Source organism: Engraulis encrasicolus, chromosome 21 (assembly GCF_034702125.1).
Source record: "Engraulis encrasicolus isolate BLACKSEA-1 chromosome 21, IST_EnEncr_1.0, whole genome shotgun sequence".
NCBI classification, from domain to species: Eukaryota; Metazoa; Chordata; class Actinopteri; order Clupeiformes; family Engraulidae; genus Engraulis; species Engraulis encrasicolus.
In genome coordinates, this window is record NC_085877.1 from 24,276,749 (window position 1) to 24,292,589 (window position 15,841).

The 15,841-nt window shown below is 43.9% G+C and overlaps 1 protein-coding gene across 1 annotated transcript in view; it reads right to left on the bottom strand.

Moving 5' to 3' along the window:
* Nucleotides 1-15,786, bottom strand: part of LOC134437015 (copper chaperone for superoxide dismutase-like) — a 27,389-nt gene extending 11,603 nt beyond the window's left edge. The window contains exons 1-4 of the mRNA XM_063186441.1: nucleotides 15,697-15,786; nucleotides 15,176-15,248; nucleotides 11,975-12,112; nucleotides 10,018-10,192 (exon numbers count right to left, since the gene is read on the bottom strand). Coding sequence (XP_063042511.1) covers nucleotides 10,018-10,192; nucleotides 11,975-12,112; nucleotides 15,176-15,248; nucleotides 15,697-15,720 — 410 coding nt within the window. The 5' untranslated portion in view covers nucleotides 15,721-15,786. The remainder of the gene's footprint in view (nucleotides 1-10,017; nucleotides 10,193-11,974; nucleotides 12,113-15,175; nucleotides 15,249-15,696) is intronic.
* Nucleotides 15,787-15,841: the final 55 nt, after the last annotated feature.

Genomic DNA, 15,841 nt, shown 5'->3' on the forward strand with positions numbered 1-15,841 from the left:
CCGCCCAGTCTAAATTGTAGCCAAGTCTATAAAGGGAAAAAAGCAGAAACAAAAACAACAAAACAACGGTATCGGACCATGGGGAATGTCGGCCCACTGGGAAAATGCCCTATATGCCAGATTACCAGACCAGTCCTGGTCAATACTAGTTCTGGGTATGGGTAGATAACCTCTCGATCGGCTTCAAGCTAAAGCTGATCCAAATCCTTTAGGAAATCCTCTTATGGCTAATCAAGTCTCTTCTCGCCTCGCACACTTGCCCCTTAAAGACCCATAAAACTGATGAAAACAGCGGAAAAAAAGCCCTGGATTTGGCACGCAAGCACGCATGCAAACGGAAGTGTGAGAGAGAGGGAGAGAGAGAGGGAGAGAGAGAGAGAGAGAGAGAGAGAGTACACACAGTTCAGGACCGCTGAGAGCTTTGGCTGGGGCCGGGACAAAGACATCTGAAAGGGCCCCAAACCCAATACATACAGTGTAATGGGAATCCAATTCTGGGCCGCCTCTCTCCCTGGGCCCGGGACAAGTTGTCCCCCCCTGTGGGTTTCGCTGCACACCTACATGTAGCTCAGTGCTCACTAATGTCAGCCAGTGCCACTATTGTATGGATTTTGTTTGTGTGTTTGTTTTTAGTGGACTATCTAAGAAGCATATTCACTGCGGCATATCAACCACCAATTACTAACTAATTAATGGGCATAGGATGCCTTTACTCCACCTGACGTCTGAGCCCAAAAAACCCTCTTTCATCCGTGTGTGTGTGTGTGTGTGTGTGTGTGTGTGTGTGTGTGTGTGTGTGTGTGTGTGTGTGTGTGTGTGTGTGTGTGTGTGTGTGTGTGTGTGTGTGTGTGTGTGTGTGTGTGTGTGTGTGTACAAAGCTACTGTACATAGAGTATATAGTTCATGACTATGAATGTGTATGAGTTGTTTCGGTAATGTTCTATTTCTGTAATTGTCAGATATTTCAGCAATTTAATACAATACAATATTAAATGATGCATTGAATGCGTTCACAAAAGGAGTGTGTGTGTGTGTGTGTGTGTGTGTGTGTGTGTGTGTGTGTGTGTGTGTGTGTGTGTGTGTGTGTGTGTGTGTGTGTGTGTGTGTGTGTGTGTGTGTGTGTGTGTGTGTGTGTGCGTATGCATGTGTGTAGTGGCAGCATGCCTGACTGACGACGTCTTTGTGAATTCATGGCATCATGCGAGTTGGTGTCTGACAGCTGTGCTTGTGTGTGTGTGTGTGTGTGTGTGTGTGTGTGTGTGTGTCTGTGTGTGTGTGTGTGTGTGTGTGTGTGTGTGTGTGTGTGTGTGTGTGTGTGTGTGTGTGTGTGTGTGTGTGTGTGTGTGTGTGTGTGTGGCCGAGTGTGTGTGTGTGTGCTGTGAATACTGAACTACATGAGGGACATGAGGGAGGGAGGGGGGGAGAGAGGGAGAAAGAGAGAGAGAAGAGTGGGATAGAGAGTGAATGAGTGAGTATGAGACAGATAGACAGAGATAGAGATACGGAGAGACATAAATAGAACGATAGAAGAAAGAGAGAGGGACAGAAAGAGAGGGAAAGTGATGGAAACCACTCAACACAGAGCAGCCAAACAGAACATACAGAGACCAGTGTCACCAAGACCATGCATGCTTCACATTCCCATCCTACATGTAGCCATACTGCAAATACAGTCATGATCATAGACGCCGGCCACATTCAGCTCGGGCAGCTTTGAGCTTTGAAGCAAATAATACATTAGAGCAGGGGTGTCAAACTCATTTTGGTCCGGGGGCCGCATATAACCTACAGTCCCAGGAAAAAGTTTGTACACCCTTTGAAATTTCTTACAATTCTGTCAAAATTGATCGTAAAACATGGTCTGATCTTCCCGGAAATCTCAAGAACAATTAGAGTCTGCTTTAACTAATTCCACACAAACATTTACATGTTATCATAGTTTTATTGGCCATAAGGCTATAACATTCACAGGAGAGCAAGGCATAAGTAAGTACACCCTTGCATTAAATAGGCTTTAACCCTCAGTTAGTTGCAATATCCTCGACCAGACTTGTCCTGTAGTTGCAGATCAGATTAACAAAACAATCTGGATGTGGCTTTCTCCCTCCTCTTCACAGAACTGCCTCTCGTCAGCAAGGTTTCTGGGATGTCTGGAGTGCATAGCTTTCTTGACTTCATGCCATATAATCTCAAATGTTTTTTGTCAGAGCTTTGACCGGGCTATTCCAGAATGTGTATTTCATTGTTATGAAGCCATTTTAAAGTCAATTTGCTTCTAAAGTATGGGTTGTTGTCACATTTCAGCACCCATCCTCTTGTGTGCTTCAACTGTGTGACAGACTTACTCACATTTTTTCTGTAAAATATCACAATAAACTTGAATTCATTGTTCCACTGATAATAGCAAACTGTCAAGGGCCTGAGGCAGCAAGGTAGCCGCATATAATGATGCTCCCGCCACCATACTCAGAAGTGGAGATGTAACCAAGAATAGCTAAAAATGGGGTTCATTCTGCCAATCTAAAATTAATGGGGTTTCTGACCAAAAAAAATATTGCTGCAGCTTTGAGGTTTGCAAAAAAGCATTTATATGCTTCATAATTACTGCTAAATATTCTGGAGACCAACGTTGAAACCAAAGTTGAATTGTTCAGGGGAACACACAATGTCATGTTTGGAGGAGAACTGGAGAACCACACCTTCATCAAAACATCATCTCCACTTTTGAGTATGGTGGCGGGATCATCATTATATGCGGTTACCTTGGTGCCTCAAGCCCTTGTCAGTTTGCTATTATCAGTGGAACAATGAACTCAGAAGTTTATTGAGATATTTTACAGAAAAAATGTGAGGTAGTCTGTCACACAGTTGAAGCACACAGGAGGATGGGTGCTGAAATGGGACAACAACCCATATTTTACAGGCAATTGACTTTAGAATTGCTTCATAACAATGAAATACAGATTCTGGAATAGCCCAGTCAAAGCTCTGACAAAAAACATTTGAGACGATATGGCATGAGGTCAAGAAAGCTATTCACTCCAAACATCCCAGAAACCTTGCTGAAGAAGGGCAGTTTTCTAAAGAAGAGGGAGACGAAATGCATCCAGATTGTTTTGTTAATCTGATCTGCAACTACAGGATACATCTGGTTGAGGTTATTGTGACTAACTTAGGGTTAAAACCTATTGAATGCAAGGGTGTACTTACTTATGCCTTGCTGTCCTGTGACTGTTTACATCTTATGGCCAATGAAAATATGAAAACCTGTAAATGTTTGGGTTGAATTAGTTAAAGCAGACTCTGGTTGTTCCTTCTTGTGATTTCCGGGAAGATCAGACCATGTTTTATGTTCAATTTTGACAGAAAGGTAAGAAATTTCAAAGGGTGTACAAACTTTTTCCTGGGACTGTATGTGGACCTCAAGTGGGCCGCATTAGTAACATCATCGCAAAAAAAAAAAAACGTAAAGCAGAGGATTAGTGTTCAGTACTATCACGTTTTAAGTGTGTTGAATATGTAGAAAGCAATGCAATGCTGATAATCCTATGCAAAATTTCCTTGACTTCATTCATTCATTGCCAACCGTCTATGAATTAAATATGGGACAGTTCATTTTGGCAGGGGGTCTGGGTGTTTTCCCCCAGACAATTTTGTATTTCCTCCATATATGTATTCCTCCATAACTGGTGGTGGTACCTTTCAAGGGGAGCCTTTTAAGGGTTTTAAAGCCCCCCATTAAATGTTCAAACATGTCCCTTGTTATAACTTTGCGCTAACCAGAATGGCAATGACTCAGTTGTAATATATTACTAAAGAATCTGTGTAATATCAGTGTAATAGATAATAATAGTAATAAAGTTTTACAATGAATTTTACAGAGTTTCTCTAGCGGCTACTAAACGTGATCATTATGAGCATGTTCTGATGTCTTCCACTAATTTAAACCATGTCAACATGGATGTAACAGGTCAGTCTCCTCTAAAACAGGGGTCCCCAAACTAAGGCCCGGGGGCCGGATGCGGCCCGCCAGGTCCCTTTGACTGGCCCTCCACCTCTCTGCATCTCACCATTTGAACTGGCCCAAAGAAGCAATCCTCACAGACAAAAAAAGATAAAATATTTTTCCAACAGTTTAATTTTCACTAACTTTGTGTGAATCACCAGAAGTTTCTTGTCTTGATAGTTTCTCATCTCACTGTAATATAAACAGGCATACCATTTCTATTGTATCACTCCTAAACTGTCAACCTAGCCTTTCCTTGCTATTTTTACATGGTTAATGGAAATTAAAAGGAATATGAGGTATTTCAAATTGGAAATCACTTGTAATGATGAACTATTTCGTGATAGAAAATTATGAATGAAAGAAGTGAAGGACAGCACTCTTCTGATTTTTCTGTTTATTCGCCTACGAACGTTTCGGGCAGAGCCCTTCTTCAGCTTGTAATGGCGATTGCCGTGCAATAAATTATGGCTATAACAGGCAATGGCCTAGTATACAGCCCACATGATTGATCCCGGCCCCTGATCACAATCAGGAACGATAATGTGGCCCCCAGAGAAAAAAGTTTGGGGACCCCTGCTCTAAAACATCCCTCAGACTATCGAGCCTTGGCCCCCCATCACTCCCCCTTATGCCCACAACACACCCTAGTGGTCACTCTGGGAACTGCCGCAACACTGCCTGCGATTCTGTAGGTCTACAGAACAATGGCGGGGTGTGGCTCCAGGGCAGTTGTACAACAGGCAGAGGCCTCGTTGTCCTGTGAAGACCAACCCATTCATGCCCAAAATATCTGCAAAAAAGGGCCTGTTGAACACCTAAGCCGCCTTTGGGAAAAGGCTCAGTCAGCCTGTAAAAACCTAAATATCCCAGCTTCTGAAGCAGATAAAAACATGAAATTAATTGCACCCTCATCTCGCATTAGAAATTGCTCATTCAGCTCTGACATAGCAACATTTTTAATTAAAAATCTCTAATCTCATGAGCCTGAATGCTGCGTCATGCAGCTTCAGGCGCTGGGGTAAATGTTGTGCTACGCAGCATCCTGCATGAGATAGATAGACTTTATTGTCCCCAAAGGGAAATTCGTTTTCACCAACATCATAACTTGTTACAGCCAACACGCAGGGATGCTGACAGCTTTCGCAGGGCCCAGGACAAAGTTATCTCAAAGGGTCCCCTACCCAATATATACAATGTAGTGGGGACCTAATTCTGGGCCCCCCCATCACCTTGGTCCCTGGACAACAGGGGGACCGGGGACCCCCTGGCGGCGGGCCTGCCAACATGAAGACATAAAGCACACAAGACAGGAATTGGGGCAACAACACAATACACACAGGGCTGGATTGCACAGGCTAGATATGGTTGTAGCCTAGGGCCCCCCACCTTCCAGAGGGCCCCCCAGATTGGCCAAAAAGTGAAAAATTGTGTGACTGGACGCAAAATTGAAAAAAATCATGCGTCATGTTGAGTACAGTTGGTAGACACGTTATCCAGAATTCCTAGCTTGTAATTATGACACGGTCTATGTAAATTTGTCACAAAATTTCCCTTCCGGAGGGCCACAGCAACCTGTAGCCTAGGGCCCCAGAACATCTTAATCCGGCCCTGAATACACAATACATGTACACAAGGACATCAAGCACATGCTGCTCACTGCCATACAGTCACATCATAAATGACAGTCATATACTATCTATCGATCTATCTATCTATCTACAAAGCAAACCATTATTTGTCCTTTTCTAGATATAAAGACCAAAAGGAGTTATTAAAGCTGTATCAGAAAATGTTCCTTGAAGCTTTTTAATGGTGGTGTTTTTCCTTGACACTATTTTCCTCATATGTTCTTCCAGAGAAGTCGCAAAGAAGTCATTAAAATGTGTGTACCAGAGGACACAAAGTTTAGTACCACAAGTTTAAGAACAACATTGAGGATAGCTTATTAGACTTAATAATAAGGTATAATCCTAAACAGTGTTTTGTTAGAGTGCATCTAAGCACTTAATTCAGAATGCTTTCCCCTCAGCTTAATTCTCAATAGCTATTCTCTGTGTTTTCAGAAGTACTCTGACCGCCTTACCATTACTTTTTCCTTTAGTGATAGTGGTGTGCTTACGTCTCAGCAGGAGGGTATGAGCCTAATTATATACAAACGTATCTATCCTCTGTGGATGTCCTTCCTTCCTGATCAAACACCCAACAGTCCTGCTGACCACAGCCTCTTGCGTCTAAAGGCCAATTTATACTTATTGGCGCTGACGGTTGCAGAGCCTGTGCAACCGTCTGTGCGCGACCACGCCCCCCGCGCAGAGAAAAGGCGCTGTGACTACGTGACAGACGGTTGCGAAGGTCGCAGAGAAAAGGCGCTGTGATTGGTCGTCTCGCTACTTCCTCGTTCTCGTGGCGGCACTGTTCTCTGGTAGTTTTCGAGAGCCAAACTGTCAATATTCTGTGGAATACAAACGCTTTCTTTCTAGTCTGTGTTAATAAATGAAGCTACAATGACTGAATTAGTAAGTAACAAACAAACAATACATCAGTTTAGCACTCGCGGCACAATGCCTGCAGTCTGACTACTGTACTGTAGCCTTGTAGCTATGTAGCCAAATGTAGCTAACGACACGAGACCTCATGCGCAGATCTATAACATCAACAGTAGTTAGCGACCATAAGCAACAGGCGCCGTTGCTGAACTATAATCTGCCCTTAATTCCCACCGTCTTGCCCTGCTTCGCAGATGCCCTCAAAGCCACTCAGTTGAATTCACAGCCTTGCCTTGCGGATGCCCCCATTCCAATTAGCACATCATGAAAACACCTTGTTTACATCATTATGACGAGACCACCAGCTGTTGAGATTTAATGATTAAGATCACACCTACTGTACATTCACAGCAGGAGTTCTCAGTCAACTATGATTGGGCAGGAAGAGTCTGCCTGCCATGCTTAACAGCTTATTATTATATGGTTGTGACGTCATCGGTCGAATGCTCCATTCATTTCAACGGGGCTCCCCAACGTTCGCACGTCTGTTATTTTTCGATAACGGACGGGTTGGTCTATAACAGACCGCTGTCAATGGCAACAAGACTTTTCACTGCTAAAGCGACTTTTCAACAAGACTCTAATCAGCTGCTGTGATAGACAACACCTGTTGTCCTGGCTACCTAGCTGTTAGCGGTGTTCCACAACGGCACTGTTTTGTTTTGCGCAGCAACAATCTTTTGACATTAAAAACTATAATAGCCTAGACCTCACATTAAATAGGCCTAAAGAAATGTTCCCGCCATGTGTGAATCATTTAAGTATATCCATATAATAAGCGGGTTAACTTTCGGCGAGTCGGTCGCTTTGTGGAATAGCAGCACTTCAGAGAGAACAAGACCCCTCCGCTCCGCGTCAGGGTCTAAAGATTCTCTCTGTCGTGCTGCTATTCCACGGTAGCGACCTTCTCGCCGAACGTTAACTCTTACTTGATGCACACTTCCAATATTTCCAATTCAGAGCCTTTTTTTAAAAAAAGGTAAATTTACATTTCGCCATCAGGCTTCAACATGTTATATACAATATGCACTGTTGTGTCCATTTTGAGTTACAATTATATTGTAGAGTAGGATAGAGTAGAGAGTAGAGAAACTTTATTGATCCCCAGGGGGAAATTCAGGAATAATAATAATAAGGAATAATGTATAATATCCATATTAAGTATATTGTATAATTCTTTTTTTAAAGATTTTTTTGTGTAGGTCTTTTTCGACTTTATTTGATAGGACAGTGTGAGAGGTGGACAGGAAGCGCATTGGGAGAGAGACAGAGAGGGGTCGGCAAAGGACCCGGGCCGGAAATCGAACCCGGGTCAGCCGCATGGCAGGCGAGTGCCCTACCGGTTGGCCATGGCAGGGCCGTATATTGTATAATTCATATTTTAAATAAATAAATCACATGACTAACCTGTATCACATTACTAAATGTTACATGTTGGATGTTTACAGAGCTTTCATCTACCAGTACTAAATCTGTTTTTGTGTTGTGGTATTTATAGAGCTCAGATGTAAAACCCTCTAAAACCATTACAGAAATCTTTAAACATTTTAAAAAGACTTTTCACCAAGTAATCACATTCAAACAGGCAGTTGAATGGCATTATCAACTACAGCAAGTCAGGCAAAAAAAAATTAAAGGGAGTGATTTTTCAAGTTCACTAAATGTATAAAAAGTTTCGAAAACTCGTCAAAAATGCACTTAAAGGAGTTTTGCACCTGAGCAGTTCAATTTATGAAAAGAAAACCCTGTGTGCCGCTGAAAACCACCATTTTGGGAACATGCCTCGTCCAGGCTCTCATATCTGCAGCTGCCACATGCATCATCAGAGGAAACGGCATGCAGCAGTTTAGTATTCAAGACTTGTTCTTGTGGTTGGATGCAAGATTGGCTTTTGTGTACTTGCTACTCGTGCTGCTTCTTGTTCAGGATTATGGACTGAAGAGTTACTGTTACTCAAATGGGGTCTTTTCCTGGTTAAATGTAGGATAAGTATTAACAAATAATTGACTCCAAACAAACATTGTTCGGTCCATCATGCCTATAGCTTGAATGGAAGTTTTTGGTTCAACATTCAGGGCTGATCCAAGCAATTTAAGATATCTAACGAGCAGCAAACCATGCAGCAAACCCAGCCAAACAAGCAGCACATTTCTGCAGTTTTTCTCTCAGCAGGACAAAACAAAGGCGGGAGAACCGCATAACCGCGCGCACACACACACACACACACACACACACACACACACACACACGCACACACGCACACACACACACACACACACACGCACACACACACACACACACACACACACGCACACACACACACACACACACACACACACACACACACACACACACACACACACACACACACACACACACACACACACAAAAAACGATGCATTATGGTCCCCTGGCTAACCAGCAAATGTATTAGATCATACTCATTAAAACAGCCTCATGAAATACAATAATAATGCAGAAACAAAACCAGATGCACTATGCTTTCTCTCAACCGGAGAGCGCATAAACCTGTTCAAAACAGCATTGTCATTAGTCCCTAGATTCTCGGCCCTCCAGGCAACATTCAGAGAAAAAGAAGCATTTCTGCATCTGGTTAATGAAAGGGGAGGGAAAAAAAACTACAAAGGCTTTAGGGAACGGCAGTATGTGGAGGACTATCATACATTCATATCATCTGTGGAAGGTTGTTTATTGTCCTATGTGTTCGTCTTGTGGATATATTGTTGTTTGGCTTATGAATGAAAAAAAATAGTCAAAAAGAAACTGGTCACAAAAGACCGTCAGTTCCACCAATACTGCTAAGAGCTTTTAATCCATGACAGCACAAATGTGACAGCCCTTGGGGTGCTTGGATGTTTCCGCCAAAAGGATGTAATTTGCCTGGGATAATGGGCATCTTTAACACGGACGGCTATAATTATTTTCTCACAAATCCATCAACGTGATGCGGCCCCTGGCGAAAGCGGCCTAATATCACTCTGCGTCACGACCAACGGTCTAGGCAGGCACAGAGTGGGTTTTTCAATACAGTACATGACAACTGAAAAAAAAGCCGTACGAAAAAGGAAAAAAAGATGGTAAAGCGACGTCGTGTGAAGTCAGACTCCAGCAGTCTACGTAGAAGAAAGTCCAGTTAAGTCGCAATGTACTGCATCTATACCAGAGATTTGAAAAACCTGTTGTTGTTGGAGTCTTGTATCAGTTCAGCAAAGGAGTGTATTTGTATGCGTGCATGTGTGGACAGCTATGGGTGTGCGTTCGTGTGTGTGTGTGTGTGCGTGTCTTTGTACCTGAGACAGGATTGTGCAAGATCGCCCATGTTGTTCAAATGTAACCCATGGGCTCCGGGTGATAGTCCCGTAAACCTCTGTGTGTGTGTGTGTGTGTGTGTGTGTGTGTGTGTGTGTGTGTGTGTGTGTGTGTGTGTGTGTGTGTTCATACCTCATGCAGTCCTGTGTGAGGTCCCCCAGGTGGTGCACGTGTAAGCCATGGGCTCCTGGTGCCAGGCCGTCGATGGTGCCGTCTATGAGGCATCTCTCTGGGGACATCTGCAGGAAGCGCACCACCCCCTGCACCAGGCCACAGCCAGACAGCATCGCCACCGCACAGCCCAAGTCTGACACACACACACAGACACACAGACACACAGACACAGACACAGACACAGACACAGACACAGACACAGACACAGACACACACACACACACACACACACACACACACACACACACACACACACACACACACACACAAATACACACACACACAAGCATACCCACACACACACAAGCATACCCACACACACACAAGCATACCCACACACACACACACACGCACACAGTAATGCAACCATGTCGTAACACCACATCTCTCACAGTCTCCCCCTCTCTCTCTCCAATGCATCACCTTGCAACACTACGCAATGATGATGAAACGTGTCTGCTTGTGGAGATGGAGGTATTACAAATAATGACATTCAGCTCGTGAGTGTGGTTTTTCATTCTTTTCAAGTTTGCTAACTGTTTTACTCGCACCTTAATTTTTTTTTGTTTCATTCAAGAAGTCAACATTTGAAGTCAACTACACCACAATCATTACATCACATCTACACCTGACACATGCACTCACACCATGATGCAATCAGACCTGAAGCAAAGATCTGAATCAGATCTGAAGTCAAGATGGTAAAAAAGGGGCATGTTGGCTCTGGGCCAAAACTTCACAAAAAGCAGGGCCTCTGTTTAGCCATTCACCACCACTAGACAGCAGGCCAGGTAATCCCCGACCCACATATTTAGCCTTCCGCTAGCTAGCTGGCCATCGTCCAGTGCTTACGCCCACTGAATACACTCACTCTACACACCTAACAAAAAGCAAAATGCTGAGCAAGACAAAGCCAGAGGCAACACAAAAGCTCTTCGTTTTGGGAGAGTGGAAGCCTGCCCTCAGACCTACACACAGCCTCACTTCCTCATCCTACACAATAACGGAAAGGTGGTGGTGGAGGTCTCTGGAGATCCATTGTACAGTATGTGTCTACATCAGTAGTTTTCAATGATACAGAAAAGAGGTCAGTGTTGGTTTTCAAAGTGGGGGCCGGGGACCCCTGGGTGGCTGCAAGGAGGTGCTAGGAGGGCCCGGAGCAGGTTGGTAGGAAAAATAATCTGAATAACTAACATAAAACAAGACAAACCAAAAATGAAATGATATTTCCATTGGTTAGGAACAGCATTATAATAATCTACTGCATCTCTGAATGTTATACTATTATCGTTATTATTTTATACAGTGGGACACAACCTCACAGGCCTACTGTATGGTTGTGAAAGGGGGTGCACAGAAAAAAATAGTGTGACTTGGCTGGAATCTACTGGTATATGGGAGCCCTGTCATGGTAAAGTTTGGAAACTCCTGATCTACAGAAATGTATTGAACTGTGCATTATACTATTACTAAGTGTCTATGTGTTTTTTGATTGTTTGATTGCTGTTGATATTAAGCTTAACTTCGGGTACTTCTGTGGTATACAAATCACATACCTAGTACAGACCCCTTTGAGAGAGAGACAGAGAGAGAGAGAGAGAGAGAGAGAGAGAGAGAGAGAGAGAGAGAGAGAGAGAGAGAGAGAGAGAGGGAGAGAGAGAGAGAGAGAGAGAGAGAGAGAGAGAGAGGGAGAGAGAGAGAGAGAGAGAGAAGAGAGAGAGAGAAAGAGAGAGAGGGAGGGAGAGAGAGAGAAGAGAGATAGAGAAAAGAGAGGGAGGGAGAGAGAGAGAAAAGAGAGAGGGAGAGAGAGAGAAAAGAGAGAGAGGAGAGGAGAGAGAGAGAGAGAGAGAGAGAGAGAGAGAGAGAGAGAGAGAGAGAGAGAGAGAGAGAGAGAGAGAGAGAGAGAGAGACTCACCCTGCTGTCCGCTGCCGATGCCCTTGAGTACGGCGCGGCGTCCGGTGCTCTCGATCACCTTCTGCACCTCCTGAGCCGTCAGAGAGGCCTCCACCAACACCTGCTCCGTCTGGAGGTCAACCTGTACCGCCTGCACACCTACACAGATACAGGCAAGCATACAGACAAACACGCATGCATGCACTCACATTTAGTCTTTAATTTCCTTTATTTCTGGATGTCTACCTGTACCCCTACACATGCACACACGTGCACATACGCATACATATACGCACACATACAGTCTTTTATTTCTTCTAGTGGTCCACCTGCACCCATACACACACATGCACACACATGCACAAGGCCAGATTACTGGCCCAGGGGCCCAAGAGTCTAGGGGGCCCTGAAGCCCAAGCCTCTATATGTCCATTCTCATATTGCGCTGAAATCACACTTTCAACAACTATATTCAAACATTTCACAGAGTACTACCCCTATACTAGCCTGGGGTCCGTATCTCGAAAGCGTCTTTGCTAACGACGGTAGCAACGTCCTTCATAAGAGCGACTCATCTCTCTCTCGACAGCGACGCTCACCACTAAATCCAAGGGAATGGTGAGGGGAGGGAATGGTCTTAAGACGGTTAGCAACGACAAGAATCGAGAAACGAACCCCAGGGCGTCAAACAGTCTGGCAAAAGCCATGAGGAATCCGTCTCCGTGGAGGGTGGGAGATGGTCTGATCTTACTCTGCCATTTAAATTCATTGGATTTCCGAACTCAAATTAAACCCCATATTGTGCTTTAATAATATTGCATGCAGTATGCCTGTAGGTATCTGTTGCCTGCAACAATACTTGGGTAGGCTGTGGCATTCCAACAAAGATAAATTGGTACTAATTGGCCCAAATTAATTGTGCTAAGAAAATATCTTCATGCCATTATATCTCCAGCCCGTAACGTTGCCTGAAACGTTGATGTAAGGCAGGGTTGACCCATGTTTTCATGTTGACGCCAAATTCTGACCATTCCACCTGAGTGTTGCAGTTGATCAAGACTCATCGGACCAGGCAACATTTTTCCGATCTTCTAGTGACGTTTATGGTGAGCCTGTCCAAATTGTTGCCTCATTTTCCTGTTCTTAGCTGACAGGAGTGGCACCAAATGTGGTTTTCTGCTGCTATAGCCCATTTGCCTCAAGATTTGATGTCCTGTGTAATCAGGGATTCTCTTACGCATACCTTGGTTGTAATGAGTGGTTATTGGACTTAATGTTGACTTTGTATCAGCTCAAAACAGTCTGGTCATTTTCCTCTGACCTCTACCATCAACAAGGCATTTTTGCCCAAAGAATCGCTGTTCACTGCATTTTTTTTTCCTTTTTCGTACCATTCTTTGTAAACCCTAGAGATGGTTGTGTGTAAATATCCCAGTAGATCAGTATTTTCTGAAATACTCAAATCAAGCCCTTTCAGCTGGACAGCCATGCCATGTTCAAAGTCATTTAAATAACCTTTCTTCCCCATTATGATGCTCGGTTTGAACTGCATCAGATCATCTCAACCATGTCTACATGCAAAAATGCATTGAGTTGCCACCATGTGATTGGCTGATCAGAAATTTGCCTCAATAAGCAGTTGTAACAGGTGTTCCTAATATAGTGGCCGGTGAGTGTATGTTTTTAACTCATCTATCATAGCACCACATGTCATCTTCACATAAAGCTACTAACACTACACAAGACAACATACAACATTATGTCCATAGAAGGTGGTCATGTGCAGGGACAGATTAAGGTGTGAGTCTATGTTGTTGGGGGTATAGGGGTAGCCTGGCGACGCCATCCTATGTACTCCATCCAAAGATTTTGGCTCTGCACATCGTCTGGCAAAAGCCTCCAGCTCGGTTCTCTCAAGGTTTTGCCAATCAGCAAACAGTTGAGAGTGGTGATGCAAAACTCACCCACAAAGTCTGTTACTGATTGGCTAAGGTAAGTATAGTCACACTTTTGTTTTGTTATTTGTATGCATTTGCGATGCTATATCGAAACAGGCATGCTATTAATGGACTATTACACATGTGTAAAAATCAGCTCTTCAGCTTTTCCACTGGCAATAGCCCACCCCCTTTTCATGCACAGGATGCCAAATGCATACACTGTCATGAGTTGATCAATCAGTCACACTGACAGGTCCCTCCATAGCCTTTTCACATGCAGGGATTCTTTACATGAACAAGATGTAAAGTGCGCAATGTCTGCTTGACACTGACTGGCACTGCGCATGTCAGAGTGAGATCAGTGTCAATCAGACAGCTGCCAGGCAGATGCTGTAGGCTAAGCGTCAAAAATGGAGACTGGGGAGCGGAGTCATATGACTGGCACACTGTGGGTGACTTGTGCAAGTGGGTGAGTAACTGTCTTCTATTTACGGTGATTTACACAATACAACATACAGGGGTTATACAAAATATCTGAGACACATGTCATTTTAGTATGGGAAGTGTCATGGCTAAAGTGGACCAGCCTGTTGGCCAATCTTCATTAGTTGCACATTGCACCAGTAAGGTCCATTAGCAGTGTAAGAGCACTGTTTTGCTCACAATTTTGCAATGCACACATCATTATGGGTGACATTATGGGGACCACATCCAACAGGATTAACTGTCGAAACAAGAGGAAGCTGTCTGAAAGGGATGTTTGGGTGACCGGCCGTGAATATTGACACTGTGGAGCTCTGTTCTGGTGGAAACAGGAGATTTGAGGTGCATTCTACCGTGATTTGGACGGCTGTGGTTTTATGTTTTTTCAGTCCGGGTTAGCTGCCAAACATCCCTTTCAGAGGCTTCAGACAGCTTCCTCTTGCATCCACAGTTAATCCTGTTGGATGTGGTTCATCCTTCTTGGTGGTATGCAGACCTTACCTGGGATGACTCTTGATACATCACAAACACTTGCTGTCCCGGTCAAAGAGGCATCAGTTACAGGCGCACCGAGAAATGTTCCTTTTTGAACTCCGATATGTCACCCATAACGTTGTGTACATTGCCAAATTTTGAGCAAAACGGTGCCCTTACCCTGCTAATACAACCTTCACACTTCACCTTAGCCTACTGGAAGATAGGCCAACAGGCTGGTCCACTTGAGCCATGAAACTTCCCACACTAAAATGACAGGTGTCTCAGATCTTTTGTCCAACCCCGTAAGTGTCAACGTACTCACCTGGTTGATGTTCCAAGGCGCTGCGGACAGCGTTCACGCAGCTGTCGCACGTCATCTGAACGGCAAATTCCAGCTGAGGGACAGTGATTAATTTAATTAAAAACGCATGGACATACTCAATATGTCATGCACAAGAATGTGCAAAAAAAAACAAAAAAAAAACAGTAATACTGGTAGCCTACACACAGTCTCTTCCTCTGTGGGGCACAGAACTGTTCTGGTAGGCAATATCCTATCTGACAGCAACTAAACTGTCAGAAGGCTGGCCGATCGTAACGACCACTAATGCACACTAGTTGTTTACAATCACAAGTACAATGTTGCGAGATGAATAATAGAATGATACACTGTATCAAAGGTTAGGCTACTGTGCAACAAATTAGCCAGTGTGTTACAAGTAGCAACACTGCATCACCTGACTGGGTTATGAGCACGTGCAGACCACAATATTTCTACGAAATGAAAGACATTTATGTAAGTATATGCAAAGAACGACAACTGTGGAAATTCATAATTAGAACCTTTGCAGATCTGTCTGTTTCCATTTTTCTTGCCGCACGCTGTCAAAGCAGTTTGAAAACACACTGCTACTTCCGCTCTGTACGTCTGACGTCTCTTACGTACGTACGGACGTCATGCCCACATTCAAAATAAAAGCCACAACCG